Here is a 20303-nt window from a genome sequence, read left to right as displayed (position 1 = left end):
TTTCTGTTATAAAAGAGCATTTAGAAGGCAAATTTCATATTGTAAACTAGTATGCATTTTCTCTATTTAATTTAATAATACAGATAGGGTATTTAAATTGCTTTTGGGAGAAGTAAAAGTTTGATCTTTCAAATTGAGAATTTTAGTTTACAAGAAATGAAATTTAAAGTTTAAGTTTTAGAGTTTAAGATTTACTTTAAAATGTGTTTAAAACATCATATTAATGTTAATTTGTCCGAAAAATCATAGTCTTGATACATCAACTCACTTTCACTCCAACTAATCTAAACAACTTAATAACATAATGAAATATCATATTTGACTCAGCAGCTAAAACTAAACACATCACAGTTCTATAATCTCAAATTCTAAAGCATAATCATATACCACTTTAATCACACAATACTATTTAATATAACAGCAAAAACCTATAGTCATTTGCCATGACACCAAATTCATCACATATAAGATTTTTACAAACCACTTCTAATTTACCAATTCCAACTCACATACTAAGATGTTCTAGTTTCCCTTACATGACATATGACCAAATTGCTCTAAAAAACCTAAAACAACTCCAAACAAACAAGAAGTTGTATCTGCTCCTATGAACAACAAAAATACGATTATAGTGCACTATTAGAACCACTAATCATGAAGGACTCAATCTGACGACTCAAAAGAAACATGCAAGTTGAGTGTGACCCACATGTAACATATATAAGATAAAAAAACTAAGGATAAGGGTTAGAACTCAACTTAAACAAACGGAGAAACTGAGAGGTCCATATTGAAGAGTTTATCGCAATGGTCAATTGTACGATCTCGGTTTTTCAATCAAATGAACATATTATGAGAATTTCTAAAGAAAAGTCAAGGAACTTTAGAAAAGTATTTTCTAGAGAAATTATTTGTTTTAAAATAATGAAACTTGTTCATAATGAAACTATTTATATTAAACCTATTTAATATTGAAGTAGTCAAGTTTCACTTATTTTAAGCCACCACCACTTCCAAAATGTCATTTTCTAGATATTTAAAAAAATATAATGGATAAAAATATATTGGAAGGATCACCTAAAATCCTTGAAAAGTACGTAAGGTTTTAAGGATCGAAGTGAAACTCATAAATATACATACTAAATAAGTGAGTGTTACACTTGGATGAGAAAAAAAATGTGATTAAGTATATTTGAAGGAGAAATAATGAGTAAGAGGTAAGGGGAGCTTACATTATTTTATTCTTATCTTTTTTTTTTTATTGCCTTTTTGTTTGTGTGATGTAATATTCTATATGAGTGTAAATTGTGGAGTAAATGTTATTTAATATGATTATGATAACATGTTGATATGTGTTTGTTTGGAAAGGTAAAAAAAATGCTTGTGTGTGGTGACTTGATGAAAGGTGGTGGGTAACTCTGTATAGTTGTACCAAAGGTGAACTTTAGTAAAGAAACTCTTAAAAAGAGTGGTAGAATGTGACACTTGTATACTTCGCCGGAAAAGCTCTGGACAAGAGTGATGAGAAATGGACCCAATCTTTAAGGCTTAATGGAAGCAGGAAGGGTGTCCTATCTATAAGGCTTGAGAGAAGCAAGAAGGGTGGTTGCTCTAGTGGTGAGTGATTATGAGTAATCTATGTGTATAGTTATAAATCGACTCCTAACGTTAAGCTCACGGGTGGTTGTATAAATTATGGTGACGATATGTTTTATTTGGTTGTGTGAAATAATCAATGTAATTGTATGATGATGTGTGAATAAAGTGTAATTGCACTCATATATTAGTTTAGGACATTTGCATACATAATTACATCAATTGAATGATTTCATCACACATTATCTTTGTTTCGGATTATACACGTGGGTTTTGTGTTTTTCTTGTGGATTGGTGTTTCTAAGTATTAAAATCACAACTTGGGAAGAATTGATGTTCAAGATGCAGAGTCGAAACTAGAGAGTTCCACAACTGAGTTGTGAAAGTTTCCATAACCTATAAATTTGTCTCTAAGAGAAATAAAATGCAAACCAACAAGTTCAACAATTGAGTTACGGCTTTTTCCACAACTTGTGGATTTACTTTAGGAGTGCGAAATTGAAATCAAAGAAGAGCACAAACATATTGTGGATTTTTCCATGAGTAGTGGAATTCTTCTGAGCAGTTACCAACATCTCATTATGTGGATTTAAAGAGATTAAAAAAATATATAGAAATTAAGAACAATTACTAGAAGGGAGTAACCACTCCCCTAAAAAGGGGGAATTAGAGGAAAAGAGGGGGAGGCAACTATTGTAACATAAAAATTGGGAGAAAAGATAGATCAAAGAGCACAAGTGGATTCCACACTTCTTCTTCTTCTTCTTCCTTTAGTTTCTTGTGAATTTGACATTATGCATAACTACTTTTTTTATTTGTTAGAGGATTAATGTAATACTTTGGATTATAATTTCTGAACATTTTATTGATGTTTAATTAATTTTAATTATTCTAGTGTTCTATTTATGTTCTAATGTTTATTTTATGAGCAGTTTCACAATTGGAAAATTGGCGATTGCTTGCGATTGTAAATAGAACACATTAAATTTTGCCACAATTGGAAATTAGGCATAGCTAATTAGTTTTCAACTGAGATCATAATTGTTCTTCGTGATTTTATTGAATTTTCTAACTGATCTAAGAGATTGGGAGTTAGAATTCAATGGATATGTTTGTCTCTCTAAAGAATTAGGGATAAACAAACTCTTAATAAACTAAAGTTGATAATTATAATTTGCACATTAATTGGAAATGGTAGAAATTTATATGAAGAGTATGAAATCAATTCTCTAACATTGTTTATTTTAATTGAATTTTCATCATTTGTTTATGTTCATTATTTCACTTGATTTACGTAAATTAGTAATTTAGTACTCAACTCATTTAATCCTAGAAGACAATATTTTGTTATTATAATAACGATTGATACACTTGTCAAACATTCATCATATTACGTTCATCTATATTAGTTCACTCATACATTATATAGAATAGAATAATTCAGTATTGAAAAAGATACATAACATTATATAGAATAGAATAACCAATATCAAAATATATTTGGAACAATTTTTTAGTTTTTAAGTTTTTCATTGCTTATAGTTACAAAACAATAGATTTTCAATAAAATAAAAATTAAGTTTTATATTAAAAATATAATGTGTTAATTATATATTTTAGTAAAAAAAATAGTGTTGCAATATTCTTTTCCAACATCTTATAAAAGACAATTTAAAAGAATGGATGGTATTAGAAGGGATGTGAAATTTTTTCTTTTGAGGCTAAAAGATCTGTCTATACGATAAAGAAATAAACTTTCCAATTCCACATCATTCATGAAAAGAAATGGCAACTATGAAAAAGATACCCAATGCATCAGCGTGTGTTAGTGAGGAAACTTTTTATCATTAATTAAATATTAATTGAATACATAAGATATTTGGGAATGCATAAATTTAATGTCATAATATGTTTAATTTTTTTATATTATACAGTGCTAGTATTTAGTATTTAGACAGTTAAAAATTATGAATAATGTTTGACTAATCAACATAGATAATGAGAAGGTGGAGATAATAATGGTAACATAATTAAGGTTTAGATAGAGGGCGTAGACATAGCATACTAGTAGGAGTGTGATTAAAATTCAATTAGACAATGAAAAAGGGGCGAAAGAGTGTGTCGTTTAGCGGTCACACGTGGTTGGCATGTGGTGATGATATGGAAAAAACTGTTGCAGAGGAGTGGAAGAATGTGACGTTTACTTAACGAAGATGAACGGCGTGGATCTGGTGCAGCGGGTGCAGGGTTAGGAAAGCAAAGGCATCTTTTGTTAATGTTTTTGGGTCCTCCTTCCATAACGTAAAGAGCGAGGGACACGCAGTGTGTGGAACTGGCCCACCACTATGTGTCTGGTGGGGTGTACTGTTCCCAATCCCACCACCATTTATCAGTAATTATTATTATTTATTATTAATATTAATATTATTATTATTATTATTTTTTTCTTTCTATCAAACCATACCACCGTACCTTCTCACAGGGAAAATAAAAAAGAAATAAAATTCACATTCACATCGCAATCATCATCAACAGCAGCACCAGAAACACCGTTCCCGTCCACAGAACCTGTTCGCCATTCGCGTGCTCACTTGCCGACATCCACTCGCCGCCGATCTGCGTTGCTTCTCAAACCAAACCTAAGACGTACAGGTATACTCCTCTTCGCTTCATCGTCAATTTGTTCTTGAATTGTACTTTATAGCCTTTTTTTATTGTTTTAATTTTTCTTTCTGGTGTTTTTTTGATAAACTTTTTTTTTTGGTTGAAGATAGGAAGGGGAGGTTGTGGCTTGATACTTGAGCTAAGCAAGGACTCTGTGGTTGACTTCGGAAATTGGAAGTCTTGGTGCTCATGCGGATTGTACTTATTTGGAACCATGGTTGCGTGGGGTTGCTATTTTTGGGACTGTTGGGTTGGAAGTAAGGTTAATTGGTTGTGATTCCCTGTGGTTAACTTTGTACTGTGACTGAATTAAGTTGAGGACTTTAGTGACCGGGGTTTTTGGTTGTGACCATGGAGGCTAGATTTGGTGCTGAGGCTTATCATTTTTTTGGCGTGGGTGCTTCGTCGGATTTGAGGGGTATGGGGAAGAGGTCGTCGGAGTGGGATTTGAATGATTGGAGATGGGATGGCGATCTGTTCATAGCAAGCCGGTTGAATCCAGTGCCAGTGGATGGTGTAGGAGTGGGACAGCAATTTTTCCCTCTAGGGTCTGGGATCCCGGTGGTTGGAGGTCCCTCCAACAGTTCTTCCTGCTCTGAGGAAGTAGATCCTAGGGATCCCAAGGGGAACAAGGAAGGGGACAAGAAAAGGAGAGTTATTGTGCTGGAGGATGATGGTTTGAATGAGGAAGCGGGTACTCTTAGTTTAAAGCTTGGTGGGCATGCTTCTGGAGTGGTGGATAGGGAAGTTGCGAGCTGGGATGGTATGAATGGGAAGAAGAGTAGAGTATCTGGAAGTACTTCAAATCGAGCCGTTTGTCAGGTGGAGGACTGCAGTGCTGATCTGAGCAAAGCTAAGGATTATCACAGACGACATAAAGTTTGCGAGATGCATTCCAAGGCCAGTCGGGCACTTGTGGGAAATGCAATGCAGAGATTCTGTCAACAATGTAGTAGGTAATTTTATTTGTTGGTTTCAGCTTTTTGCTGCAGTTGATCAGTTCGAATTTGCTTATCTTATTTGCAGTTAGTGTAAAGGGAATAAATGGTATTAATTTCGATACGAAGATGTAGTAAATCATGAAAATTGTAAATTATATTATAATTTAAGACAACTGAATATCACAATAAGTATCTTTTGGCAGTCCTTCAAACAATTGTTTATTTATTTTCATGAAAGCATATAAAGTTTACGGCACCCTATCAACAGGTTTCACATGCTTCAAGAGTTTGATGAGGGAAAGAGAAGCTGCAGAAGACGCTTGGCAGGACATAATAAACGAAGAAGGAAAACGAATCATGAACCTGTTCCTAGTGGAAGTTCATTAAATGATGATCAGACTAGTAGCTATCTGTTGATAAGTTTATTGAAGATACTTTCAAATATGCATTGTGAGTATTTCTTTAATCTCCGTATCTAGCACCCAGAGCAGTTGATTCCATGTTATATGCTTGATTATTTTATGTATGGCATTGCTTGATTCATGTTTCTCTAGTTTGAAAGGATGAAGGTTGTTTTATAAATTAAACTTTTAATTTTTATACATTCCTGCTATGTTAGTAGCTGAAAGGAAGGTAGTTTGGTCAGCTGCACAAATATGGTTTATAAAACCTTTATATTTTTCATGCAAGACATGTTACTATTAATCCAAATTTTTCAGCTAAATTTGTGGCTAGTTGTAACTAAACCAAAAATGCATTGCATCAGCTGAAAGATGCATGGGGGAAATTATCTTCTTCCTCGAGTTTCTATTTCATTTCATATGTGAAGAATTTACTTTGGGACTATTGTGGATTTTAAGTTTTTTTTTTTTTTTTTTTATTCCTTGCTTTAGCAGGGACTGAATATGTTGAAAGATGACTAAGAATATTGATATATAACATATCTTAGCTTTCTAGAAGAAGAATGTCTGGCTGGTTAGGAGAGGGCACCAGAAATGGTTTGGGGTTGATTTTTATCTTTCCCCAGCAAGCCCTCATCTCAAGGTTAATTTCAACTAATAAGAATTTGTAGGTATGTTGACGGACAAATTGTGGGACAAATGTTTTTTCAATTTTGGTAATTAGATGCACTGTCTTGTTATTAAACTCTCATAAAATCCTAAGACTAGTTCTTTTGAATGAGTTGCTAATTCAATTAGACTTCCTGTTGCTCTTGCTGATGCACTGGAAGGTTGTCCTAAAGCTTTGCTCTTCCTACTTGTGACAACATCAACTTTTAGTAATTAGCATATGAAATCTATTTTTAGTGCTTTAATTTCTGGTCAGGCTTAATCATCTTTTTGTTCTGTCAACTTTCCTGAGGAAAAAGTAATAAAAAAATCTAAATTAGCACTCTAACCTGGCTATTATTTGCTATTTTATTTTATTTTATTTTGCTGATTGGTGTCTTTGTTCTATAGGCACTAAGGTTTTAGGCGTTGTTAAAAGCCTGATTATGTTCACTACTGATTAATATTATGCACTCTATCTCCACATTGCACTAGAAATCCCAAGTGGTATTAAGTTGTTTTGTAAATTAATTTGTCACGGTTTTATATTGAGACTTGCGAGTACCTATGACAATATAAAGCCGTGACAAATTATTTGACAAAACAACTTAATACCACTTAGAATTTCTACTGCAATGTTGAGATATAGTGATATTAATCAGTAGTGTCTATCTTATGTGATGCTATATGATCTCATACGACTAATTAATTTAAGCACTTATTTATTGCAGCATATGGTTAGTCCGACATTTGGGATCCTTTAGTTTTATGACATCTAATTGTGTTTGCTTAATAAGACTATTCACGTCAATTTTTCTGATCTGTATTTCTACTACAACTGATAATTTTTTAGGAGATGGATAATTGATTTTTTAATTGAATTATAGCTGACAGGTCAAATCAGACTACAGATCAGGATCTACTAACTCATATTCTGAGGAGTCTTGCTAGTCAAAATGGCGAGCAAGCGGGCAAGAACATTTCTAACCTTTTGCAAGAACCAGAGAATTTGTTGAGAGAAGGCGGTTCATCAAGGAAGTCAGAGATGGTGTCAACTTTATTCTCCAATGGTTCTCAAGGCTCCCCAACTGTTACAAGACAGCATGAAGCTGTGTCCATGGCCAAACTGCAGCAACAAGTGACGCATGCACATGATGCTAGGGCCTCTGATCAGCAAATTACTTCTTCTATAAAGCCTAGCATGTCAAACAGTCCTCCGGCCTACTCTGAAGCTAGAGACAGTACTGCTGGACAGATTAAGATGAATAATTTTGATTTGAATGACATATATATTGACTCCGATGATGGTATGGAAGATCTAGAAAGATTGCCTGTCTCAACAAACCTTGTAACTAGCTCTCTTGATTACCCATGGGCACAACAAGATTCTCATCAGTCAAGTCCACCTCAAACAAGTGGAAATTCTGATTCTGCTTCTGCCCAGTCTCCTTCTAGTTCCAGTGGAGAAGCTCAGGTATTTTTGTCTTGTTGCATTATTTTATATTGGCTTTTCTACAGTGTACTTGTTTTTTTCTACACTGTCCTTACAAAACAAACACACACACACACACACACAATTCATTCCCATAATTATGTGATTTTCAATAGAAAGGATAGAAATTATCACATAAGTGAATTGTGGAATATGGAATTAAGGAAGTGTATGTATGGTCTTGGTTCATAGACTTCTGATGCCACCTTGGTGCCAGTTTGATGGTAAAACATGAAATTTATTTACTCATGTATTTAGCTATCTACTCCTTCCTGTGTTTTATTAAACCCTCTTGTGCCCCCTCCCCCAGCCCGAAACAAATTCTTTGATAAGAAAGCACAAAAATATCCCCCCTTTTTACTTGGATTGTTGATTCCTTTTTTTTTTTTTTGCATTTAATTTATTCTTGAGATTATTGTCATTTATTTAACGGTTAACTTTTTTCTGATCTTTCAGAGTCGCACAGATCGAATTGTTTTTAAGCTCTTTGGTAAAGAGCCAAATGATTTTCCTCTTGTACTTAGAGCACAGGTACTTTATGCGTTCCAAAGCCACTGACTAACTGCTATTATTGTCTTTTACTTGAAATTTAATAACACTTGAGGTTTTCAATTGCTAGATTCTTGACTGGTTATCTCACAGTCCTACTGATATGGAGAGCTACATAAGGCCTGGTTGTATTGTTTTGACCATTTATCTGCGTCAGGCTGAGGCTTTGTGGGAGGAAGTAAGCCTTTTCCTTCTAAAACTATTTACACGTGGTTTTGGATTTTAACTGGGACACTCTTGACCTTGTATGCTTTCCCCCCTCCTTTGCAGCTTTGCTATGATCTTACTTCCAGTTTGAATAGGCTGTTGGATGTCGCAGATGACACTTTTTGGAGAAATGGATGGGTTCACATCAGGGCGCAGCATCAGATGGCCTTCATTTTTAATGGTCTCTTGCCATGTCTTGTTTTTTGTCATTGTTGTTTTTAGCGGATGAAGATAACAAGAGTCAGATTTATTTTTTCAATAATCAAGTTGCTGTGACTAGTCATCTATGTTAAACACATTTATCTATATTTAACTTATGTGTTAACCACATATATAACTTTAGGTGGTGGATTGCCTTGAGCATTAATATTGTTTTATGGGGCTTCTAATGCTGTCTACAGTCTACATTTCTGTCTTGTGGTTTATGTATGAAATAACTATATCATTCATGAATAACAGTATTTATATGTCAATATGACTAATTAGTTTTGTTACGGAAATTTTCATGCTGCAGGTCAAGTTCTCATAGATACCTCCTTACCCTTCAGAAGTAACAACTATAGCAAGATTTTGACTGTTAGTCCAATTGCTGTGCCAGCATCAGAGAGAGCTCAATTTTCTGTTAAGGGTGTCAACCTGATACGCCCTGCCACTAGGTATTGCTTTGTGAATTGTCAACCCTTTGCATGGTTTACGTACTATCTGAGTTCCAGGACATTGTTTAAATATATCTATGTTTTTGTTGAACTACCATGTTATATGACCCTTAAACCTACCATCAGGTTAATGTGTGCTTTAGAAGGGAAATATCTGGTCTGTGAAGATACTCAAATGTCAATGGATCAGTGCTCCAATGAGCCTGACGAACTTCAGTGCGTCCAGTTTTCATGTTCTGTCCCTGTGATGAATGGAAGAGGATTTATTGAGGTGCTTTTTCTTAATACTCCCAAATTATCAACCCTGAAAAGTAGGGATGGACAGGCTAGTTTTTCCACGAAGAAGAAAAGCACATTTATATATTAGCTTGTTATTACTTTTATTTTATGGCACACATTCATTCACTTTTGTTACTGTTAAGTGTTAATAATATCCTAACTCATGAGTTCTGTTAGCTGATTCTTATTGACACTAGCATACATGTATGTACTAGTGTCATTTTTAACTTAAGATAAGAAAATGATGTACTAATGCTATGTGGCTGAGCTTTATTTTTGAAACCTTTGTTTTTTCTAATTTGCTAGATTGAGGACCAGGGTTTGAGTAGCAGCTTTTTTCCTTTCATTGTTGTGGAGGAGGATGTTTGCTCAGAAATCTGTACACTTGAGCCTCTTCTAGAAATAAGTGAAACTGACCCAGATATTGAAGGGACTGGAAAAGTTAAAGCTAAAAATCAAGCCATGGATTTTATTCATGAAATGGGTTGGCTTCTGCACAGAAGCCGGTTGAAATTAAGGATGGTGCACTTGAACTCTACCGTCGATCCCTTTCAATTGAAACGGTTCAAGTGGCTTATTGAGTTTTCCATGGATCATGATTGGTGTGCTGCAGTGAAAAAACTTCTAAATCTACTGTTTGATGGAACTGTAAATGCAGGAGATCATCCTTCCCTGTATCTTGCACTTTCAGATATGGGACTCCTTCACAAAGCTGTACGAAGAAATAGCAAGCAGTTAGTCGAGTTGCTTTTGAGATATGTTCCTGAGAATATTTCAGATGAACTAGGACCTGAAGTCAAGGCTCTAGTTGATGGAGAGAACAAGACCTTCTTGTTTAGACCTGATGTTGTGGGTCCCGCTGGTTTGACACCCCTCCATATAGCAGCTGGGAAAGATGGTTCCGAGGATGTGCTCGATGCTTTAACTAATGATCCTTGCATGGTAAAATTTCTGCTATATCAAATTATATATATCACTGAGGATTGACTTTTGCTAAGTCGGAGATTTTCTTCACAGTTTTATTTGGACCACCTCCAGCACTGCATTTAATTCTTCCACATTCCGTATCCAAATCCTGCATTTAGCTGTTTGAGTATTTGAATTTTTGTCACCATTGCATACTGCATTTTTTTATTATTTTGGACATCATTAACCTGTGTTTTCCGAAAACAAAAATCTGTATGCCTGGTTACCTACAGAACTACTCACGCCACCAATATTTTTTGACTTTGAATGAGCTGAAATCTTGATAGAAATCACCTTTTGTTTTTCTGATTTTATGACCGTTGGCAATCTGGAGCTTAATGTTTTCAGGTTAGTTAATATGGAGTTTTTAATACAGGTTGGAATTGAAGCATGGAAAAATGCTCGTGACAGCACAGGCTCTACACCCGAGGATTACGCACGTTTACGTGGTCACTATGCTTACATTCACTTGGTGCAAAAGAAAATTAACAAGAGACATGGAGCAGCTCATGTGGTTGTTGAAATTCCAAATAACACGACAGAGAGCAATACAAACCAGAAGCAAAATGAGACATCGACTAGCTTTGAGATTGGAAAGCCTGCAGTAAGGCTTAGCCAAGGGCATTGTAAACTCTGTGACAGTAAAATTTCCTGCAGAACCGCAGTAGGTAGGTCTTTGGTGTACAGACCTGCAATGCTCTCAATGGTAGCCATAGCTGCAGTATGTGTCTGTGTGGCCCTTCTGTTTAAGAGCTCTCCCGAAGTAATATGTATGTTCCGACCCTTCAGATGGGAAACTTTGGACTTTGGAACAAGCTAAGGTTCATTAACTTGCAACTCAATAAAACTTGATAGGTAATGTAAGGATTCGTTCATAGACTGAATGACTGAGATTTCCTGTAGGATTGGTTCTTTGTATTAGCTAAACTGTGCAATATTATTTACGTATTTGTTGTCATTAAATGGTCATGTTTGTACAATGTATGTAGATGCAACTCTACTTCAAACTTTATTTGGTAGGATTATTTTAGTGTAATACTTGTGTGGAATATTGCACTCGCCTCTGATTAAACGACGAGTTCGGATAAATGATAATTATAATGAAATATCAACTGTCTAGGATTGTACCATGTTTGGACTCGTTTAAGTTATAAGAATAAAATTCCCAAGAAAATGTACTAAAAAAATTTTAATTGTTAGTTTTTTTGAATAAAAACATTTGATCACGAAATAAGTCAATTTTAGAAAAGGAAGTTATGGTCTTTAAGATTTATTTAGTGTACAATTCAATATGTTATGTCAGTCAAATCACCACCCAAGTCTTCTTCCACTCGTGGTTTTCTTCATCTTCATTTTCTTATTCGAATTTCAGAAAAACACACTTAGATGAATTCCTAAATTTAGAACACTCATCTTCCGTCTTCCTTTTCCATGGTTCCTTTTTCATCTTCATATTTTGTTGATCCTCCATAATCTTCTTCCTTTCACTTTCCCTATTCTTCTTCATACCTCTATTTATAGCATGATATAATATGTGATGATGGTGATTATATTGATTATGTGTAATGTTGTGAATATTCTATAGAAATTGTAAATATTTTGCTTGTAAATAGTATGGAAATACAATTTATTCAAATGATGCAAGTTGAAAAGGTAGATGAAATTGAAAATTAGTGTGATAAACTTTCCTTTTGTTTAGTATTTGCATTAATTTCAATTTAGCTTAATTGTGACATAATCTAATCAAATACAAAGTACCACGTATTTTTGTTTTATTCCTTGATGGCAGGTGCAAGCAATACTCGCGCTTCAAATTTTTTTCATTACCTAATAATAATTTATAATCTCACTTAAACTTATAATTATTTAAATATATGCAGATGTAAACATAAAACAAGTTTTTGATGTAAAAATTGTGTACAAAAACACTTTATTTTTAATGGGTAAAAATTTACTCCCTCCACAGCAAAAGCTTAATTCTGAGGCTTCTCCCACTTGAGTGGCTTGACGACTTCCCAGGTGAAGTCAGGGTCCTCCCTTCCAAAGTGTCCATATGCAGCTGTCTTGAGGAATCTGTGGCCACCCCTCTTGAGATCCAAGTTAATGGTGATCATTCCAGGCCTGAAGTCAAAATTCTCCTTCACAAGTTCAAGAATCTCCTTGTCAGGAATCTTTCCAGTTCCATAACTGTCAATAAAAACTGACAATGGGTCTGGAACACCAATTGCATAGGAGACTTGAACAATGCACCTGCGTGCAAGTCCACTTGCTACAATACTCTTTGCTGCTTGTCTTGCAACATAGGCACCACTCCTATCAACCTTAGTAGGGTCCTTTCCAGAGAAAGCACCGCCTCCATGTGCACCCCACCCACCATAAGTATCAATGATAATCTTTCTCCCAGTAAGACCAGCATCACCGTGAGGGCCACCAATCACAAATCTACCAGAAGGGTTAAGGTGGAAGATGGTCTTCTCATCCAAGTACTTCTCAGGAATCACTGGCTCGATAACATGCTCCTTAAGATCCGCAGCAATTTGTTCATTAGTCACACTCTCGTCATGCTGGGTGGAAATCAGAACAGTGTGGACACGAACTGGAACCATTGCACCATTTTCATTGTAGTACTCTACTGTCACTTGTGTCTTACCATCTGGTCTCAACCAACCACAGGTTCCATTCTTTCTAACCTCGGTAAGTCGAGCTCCTAGTTTCGTTGCAAGGACATGGCTCAGTGGCATGTATTCGGGGGTTTCATCAGTGGCATAACCAAACATATGACCCTGGTCACCAGCACCAACTTCTTCTGGGCGCTTGGTGAAGTGGCCATGCACACCCTGAGCAATATCAGGACTCTGCTGCTCAATGTTCACCAACACCTTGCATTTATCAGCATCAAGACCTACATCATCAGAGACAAATCCAATGTTGCGGCAAGTGTTGCGAACAATCTTCTCATAGTCTATGCTGGCTTTGGTTGTAATCTCTCCGAAGACCATGACCATGTTAGTCTTGGTGCATGTCTCGCAGGCAACCTTGCTCTCAGGATCCTGTTCTAGGCAGGCATCGAGCACTGCGTCGGAGATCTGGTCGCACAGCTTGTCAGGGTGGCCCTCATTGACGGATTCAGAGGTGAATAGAAATGTCTCTGTTGCCATTTCTCAACCTGCACAAAATAGAAAACAAAACAAAATCTTTAGTCTAACATGGCCCAAAAGCTTGAAACACAAAAGAATCAGCGAAGAACATTGAAGGAAATCCCGAAATTTGATGCTGAAGCTGACTGAAAAATTTATCTTTGCTTTCTGAAAGTTTCGTTAGGAAAACAAAATCAGTCAAGAGATTAACAAAGTACTTGATCAATTCCTTAGGCATTTGACAAAGTAGTATAGAGAAAAGAACATACCACGAAACATAAAAGTAAAATGACATGTCACGTAAATTGTATTTTTCTTAAAATAGAACTCGATGAGATTGAGATCAAAACTGGACGTACCGATATTTCTTTTAAGGTGGTTCTCTTTCTGCATTAGACAAATTTATATATAGTTTCTTGGGCGTTCTTTGCGCTGTCTTTTACTCAAGAATTAAAATTTTCAAATAATCTGATTAATAAAAGCTTTTAGAAAAACGTTTTAGATTGTCGAAGTTAAATTCTGATTGCAATTACGTTTTTCATTTTTTATATATCTAGTAGAATTTTATACAAAACTGAGAAAAATAAATACACCCTTCTTCCCATTTTTTCCAAAACAATTCATGTTTTAAATACTTTATTTTTCTCTGTTACATCCCTATTTAAAATATCTTTCTATTAATTTAGATTGTTAATTTTTATATTTATGAGAGAGTGAAACAAATATAACATACTGAAATTAATTAAATCACTTTAAAATAAGATCTATTTACTCCAAATTAATACGGATATCAGGGTAGCAAATGACAAGAAGTTTGGTGACAAATACTAAACTTTTTAATAATCCACATTTGTTATTATTAAACTGAATAATTTATAAGAATTTATAATATTATTTTATTACTCCTACATAAGAGATAAGCCATAAAATAAGGTTTTTAATCCATTTAATAATCCACATTTGTTATCATTAAATTAGTAGAAATTAATAAGAATTTAGAGTACTATTTTATTACTCCTACATAAGAGATAAGCTATAAAATAAGGTTTTTAATCCAAACTTTCATCTCTAAAACATTTCTTAATCCATAAACAATGATCTTAAAGTACAAAAACCACAATGAAAAGAAACATCATCAAACTTTTGTACTATGAAAATATGTCACTCCCTAGAGATGAATAAAAGTGCATTTCAAATATTTTTTGCAATTAAAATATATTCCAAGCCAAACAAATCAATGGACAAAATGCTAATAAGTTTAATTAAAACAAGTAACATAAACAAAATCAGAAATATTAAAAAAAAACAATTGTTTCTCTCCCTAGATCCGATTGAGAGAGAGAAAATACGGACAATTATTCGAGAACAAGTTCGACTTAGAAAAACAAAAACTTAAATAAACAACAGTTTATGAATCGATATTTTAACATTCAAACTTAAGAAATATTTAAGATTCCAAGAACAGTGAACAACGCAGACCGAGCAGTGACACAAAGTTAACGAACGCAGAGCAATTCCGAAAAAGAAATAAAGAAAATAAACGAAACATTGAGATCCGTAACTGACGGTCTACTAACCATTCCTGAACATTATCGACACGGTAGAATAGCAGCACTAAATAGACATAAGCGATGCAAAATCACAAAACACAAATGACGGAAAGTAAAACATGGAACTAAAATACGATGTAACAAAGACAGAGAGAGAGAGACAAAAAAAGAACATGCGTACCTGTGGTGAGAGAATAGTTTGGAACACAGCAGAGCAGAGCTCGTAGAATTCCAAGTTACGGGTGAGAATCACACGGCCTCACCACGAAACACTTTATTTGTAGAAGCCAAGTAAGTAATGTCGCGCTTTAGCGGCTAGATTTCACGGCTAAATGAATGGATGCGATTTGTCACGGTTGGTGGTGAGAGAGAAAGGATTGCGTAGACACACATAATTCCGTAAGCATAAATTCGCGGTGACGTGTTACCGGATGATCCTGGTCGCTCTCTTACCAACTTCAATTTTAAAAATATTGTTGAATTTAAGAAAAATAATTATTAAAAGAATGATCGTGTTAGAAACTGAAACTACTTAATATTTATTTTAAATATATTATAACATTTATTACCATTCGAACTTGAGTTTATTTTAAAATCGAAACATCTTCAATAAATATTTCCGATCAATTAGAAGACAACTTACTAAAATATAAAAAGAATAACAAGAATTCATGACAAGAAAATTATTTAAGTAAAAGTTGAACTACTTCTATAACAATTAATAATATATCTTTTAAATATCTCTTTTAATTACTTTTTTTTTTGTTGTATTCTAAGATCTCTTGTTCGACATGAGGCAAACCATCTTTCTTTTGGTCGACGTTATTATATAAAAGACTGAGCTATTCGTAAATTATTAACATTGTTAGTTAATTAATATTTTTAGGATAAGTACGATTTTCTTGTAGCACTTTTTGAAACTGGGTAGAGGTTATGCAGTAATTTAGGTTGCTGCATCCAAATAGATCAAGGGCCAGTAAAAGTATTCATAACATAATTTAATAGTTAACTATGATGTCACATTTATAGTTCAATTTTTTTAAACAACTCCAAGTGTTACATTAAAATATTCTAGCAAAAAACTATTTCAAACAAAGATTATGATATGATAACAACTGTTTTTTTACAATTTTTTTTCTAATATATTATGTTTCATTATTTTATTGGTTTGTATATTTAAAACGGATCAATCACAAATTACTACATAGGTATTGTAAAAAAATTGTCAAAAGAGAATTGTTAAAAATACATTCTCCTTCAAATAACAATCACTTATGTTTCATTTGGACGGGAGACTATCTACAATTCTACCGTAATTTGATTCTTTATTTTCTTTTCTCATATTCATATACTAGTACCTTTGGTCTATTTGGTAATTTGAGTATTCCATTTGTCCAAAACCATACGAATGATATTTGTAAAATGTGTTGTGATTCTTAAGTCAAAGAGAGTCTCAACACTCAAGTATTAAATACAATAATCAATTTAAGTAACTACCTTACTTTGAACCTCATATTTAAAAAAATTGTAATGAATTTTTATTTATCAACGATTTAATTACGGTCCAATCACCCCTTAATTACAATTACAAGGATGATTTGCATTAATATCTACAAACATACTTAACCATGCTAGCTACATATCTGATAATTCATTATATTGATCAGTAGGGCTTCTTAGGGATTTTTCAGGGAGGCATCATTAGCTTTCTTCATTATCCTAAGTGTTCAAATGGACTGGGTTGGGTTCCCAAAGCCATAGTTGACCCGATCTATTCATGTTAATCCGATCGGGTGCCTACTATTCACAACCCCCAAGCTCGAGCGGTGAATGGCTCACTATGAGGGGGTTAATGCTTTCCCAAGAACTTGCATAACAACTTCTGATCAACGGACCTTTTTAGACAAGACATACAAGGTCACCTTTTGGCCAATTGCATAACATTCCTTGCTCGTCTTTCAATCTGGTGTACCGGTCAAATTATATCCCCATCAAATAGAAAGTTCATCGCTTAATGGGGTGTGGACACTATGGCTTCGAAGGTGTTCAAGAAAGGTAGGTCGAGCAACACATTATAAGATGTGTTTGCTTCCACTAAGAGGTACCAAATCTGGATCTCCCTATTGTCTTGTCTAGTTTCTATTCGCATTCGCAAGTCCAAGTATTCCCTTGTATTTACCTGTTCGAAAAAAAATCCAATGAGTTGTTCATTATAAGGCACAATGAGGTCTTCAAAAATGTTCATTTTTTGAAACGTCTTTCAATATAGGTTGTTGACTGAGTTGTCCTAATCGATCAAAACTTTTCCAACACCATAATTTTCCAGCTTAATCATTATCACCATCGGGTTATCCTAGTCGAGGTAAGGAGCTTTAAAGTATTCATATGTAAAAGTGATATGGGACATGCTCCTTCCACGTCTCTCCACCAAGTGCACTTTTTTTAGTGCTCGGATATGTTATTTCTGCACAGACGTTCATGATCATCCCTCAACAAAGCCTACTAATATGTTATTGATTACGACCTTTAGATGGTGGTCTTGACTTCTACTTTGACCGCGGCTCGGTCGACGGACTGTCTCTCTACACCGACTAGATCTCCCAATCTCGTTTCAAGGTGAGTAACTCCTTGGCGGACTGCCTACGGGGAGGGCTCTTCTTGGAGCGTTCAACTTTCACGAACTTCTTCACTTATCGTACTTGGATCAACTATTCTATTTTGTCTCTTAAGACAACCACTCCTTTGTGGTGTACCCAAGGTTACAATGGTACAAACAATGCTAATTATAGCCCGCATTAGGGAGTGACCTTCTTCCTTGGCAGGGGCAATAGGTCAACAAAGCTTCTTTTAGAATCATCGCTTGGGGGGCGTTCAAGGGAGTACACCAATGAAAGTGTGGCCCCTTAATCAGATCTTTAGACCCCACATTACCTTTTCTGAACAACCTTTTTATCAATGCATTTCTCACCAGTGGACGATTAAGCTCTCATTCGCTTTCAAAATTCCCTTATATCTTCACTCGCATGAAACTAACGACCCTCTTTCTTAACTTGTCAAGGTTCTCGGCGAGTTGCATGGATAGGCTGTCAGCGAACGGTCCAGGCCATAACATTGTGACCATGTGATGGCTACATCAGGACTAATGTTCCTGATCTACAGGGCTACCTTCTCGAAGCGGTTTGTAAATCTTTGTAGGCATGCTTAACCATGCTAGTTGCGTACCAATCATATGCCCTGATCACCCTTTAATTACAATTATTAGGCTGATTTTCATTAATCTTTGCACGCATGCTTAACCATGCTAGTTGTATACCATATTGTTCATTCTATCGACCTTCATAGGGACTTTTCAAGGAGACGGCATAAGCTTTCTTCACTGTCCTAAGTGTTCAAATTTATTGAACTAAGTTCCTAAAGCTATAGTTAATCCAACTGATTCGTATTACTTCAGTGAGATACCTACTATACAACTTACCTTAAACATTTTGCAGTGAACAAGATAAAGTTTTTGTTGTTTGGAAACCTCTATATTACTATAAAGGTAACGACACTGATCACCCAACAAACAAAAGAGTAGAGTTAAAATGTTTAAGGGATGAGAAGAATAATTTTATGTTTGGAGTGTTTCAATTGTAGAGGCGGATGAAACTTCAATTAATTTGATAAGAGATGTATCAAACTCATATAGAAGAACAATATAATCGAATTAAAAGAAGATTACGACATATCATGATAGACATTCTTAAAACTAATCTTATATTGAAAGAAAATTATTGAAAGTACCCATATGAACCTTTACTTCTTTAATGTTATAATATAATAGCAATTTTAATAGTTTTAAAACCTATGAACAAATTCTTGGATAATTACAAACCAACACTTCATCCATAGAAATTTTATATTTAATAAAGATAACAATTGATAATATTTTATCGTCATAATATATATATATATATATATATATATATATATATATATATATATATATATATATATATATATATATATATATATATATATATATATATATNTATATATATATATATATATATATATATATATATATATATATATATATATATATATATATATATATATATAAATATAACATTGTTATTTATTTTATTTTTTTCACATATAATGGAAAAAGTTAAAAGCTAAAACGAAATTATAAAATTAGACAAGCTTTATTTTGATGGGATAAGACTACTTGGTATGTTTTATTTATAGGTCTTAGTTCTTTAGTTTTTCTTATAATTTAATGTATGTATTAAATTAAATATCACATAAATGTAAAATATAAATGTAAGGTAAGGGGAAGGTCGGTCAGACAAGTTTGGAAGGGAGTGAAGCCATAAGAGGAAGGGATGGCAACGGGAGGAAGGTAAGTGAGCAGCCTATGAGGAACATAGATAAACGACCGGGAAGGCTATGAAGCCGATTGGTATGGATGTTGGGCCGAACGGGTGTGTCAGTTGACAAGGCACACACCTGGAAGGATCTCAGATAAATCAGAGATGCAAATTTCTCGGCCATGATCGTAACGACACTAATTAGTGGGCGAGAAATCCGGGATTGATGAATCACCTGTTACAGGTAGTTAATGACTTTTAACTGGGTCTGAGGCCTATAAATACAGAGATATGCCAGGTATAATTTTCTTAAGTAATATGTATTGTTGTTAATCTAAAAGTGACTTTGCTGACTTGAGCGTCAGAGTGCTAACTTGCAGGTCACGTCCGACCGGTGGTGAGGCAGGGAAGTTCGGAGAGGGGAGGAGAAGGAGCAGCAGGGGTTGTGTTTAATCTCTGGTCTCATATCCGAAACAATAAATAAAACATATTTCAAACATTATCGGATGAAGATAAGTCTCTTGAGAGAATGTCAGACTGAAAATCTGTAGTCACAAATTCAATCTACATTAACCACATTTTGCTTTTACTAATATAATCTCAATTGTGATAAATATTATTTTCTTTCTAATTAATTTTCGATCTTAATAATTTGTCCATGTTTTTACATTATTATAAATACTAATCAACATTATGTTATTATTATTATTTATAAGGATGAGCTCTTTATCTCATAGTTCGAACTTTTAAATTAATGATAGATAAAGCAAATATGCTCCATTCAAGCACAACGCGGGGATAGCTCAGTTGGGAGAGCGTCAGACTGAAGATCTGAAGGTCGCGTGCTCGATCCACGTTCACCGCA

General features: G+C 34.4%; 2 protein-coding genes and 1 non-coding gene across 5 annotated transcripts; 2 read left to right on the top strand and 1 right to left on the bottom strand.

Moving 5' to 3' along the window:
- Positions 1 to 4075: 4075 nt before the first annotated feature.
- Positions 4076 to 11511, top strand: LOC106754853 (squamosa promoter-binding-like protein 1). Of its 3 annotated transcripts, none has more exons than XM_014636919.2 (11): positions 4076 to 4248; positions 4371 to 5216; positions 5470 to 5651; positions 7138 to 7724; positions 8199 to 8273; positions 8362 to 8469; positions 8562 to 8679; positions 9013 to 9154; positions 9281 to 9425; positions 9740 to 10375; positions 10776 to 11219. In XM_014636919.2, exons 2-11 carry the CDS (start codon positions 4612 to 4614, stop codon positions 11217 to 11219), a joined length of 3042 nt encoding a protein of 1013 aa, XP_014492405.1. In that variant the 5' UTR covers positions 4076 to 4248; positions 4371 to 4611. The 3 variants fall into 3 exon arrangements, with proteins under 3 accessions (XP_014492405.1, XP_014492406.1, XP_022633791.1); XM_014636920.2 differs by having other exon boundaries at positions 4367 to 5216; XM_022778070.1 differs by lacking the exon at positions 4076 to 4248 and having other exon boundaries at positions 4612 to 5216; positions 10776 to 11511.
- A 628-nt stretch (positions 11512 to 12139) lies between these two features.
- LOC106754854 (S-adenosylmethionine synthase 1-like) lies at positions 12140 to 15466 on the bottom strand. Its single transcript, XM_022778071.1, has 2 exons — positions 15268 to 15466; positions 12140 to 13565 (listed from the first exon to the last, which is right to left on the bottom strand). The coding sequence occupies exon 2, from the start codon at positions 13555 to 13557 to the stop codon at positions 12373 to 12375; it is 1185 nt and encodes a 394-aa protein (XP_022633792.1). The 5' UTR covers positions 13558 to 13565; positions 15268 to 15466; the 3' UTR covers positions 12140 to 12372.
- A 4764-nt stretch (positions 15467 to 20230) lies between these two features.
- Positions 20231 to 20303, top strand: TRNAF-GAA. Its single transcript has one exon. It is a non-coding gene; the product is annotated as a tRNA-Phe (tRNA).

This window comes from Vigna radiata, unplaced genomic scaffold (genome assembly GCF_000741045.1).
Source record: "Vigna radiata var. radiata cultivar VC1973A unplaced genomic scaffold, Vradiata_ver6 scaffold_273, whole genome shotgun sequence".
NCBI lineage: Eukaryota > Viridiplantae > Streptophyta > Magnoliopsida > Fabales > Fabaceae > Vigna > Vigna radiata.
Note: the sequence above shows the minus strand (reverse complement) of the source record. Positions and strands in the feature narration are given on the sequence as shown.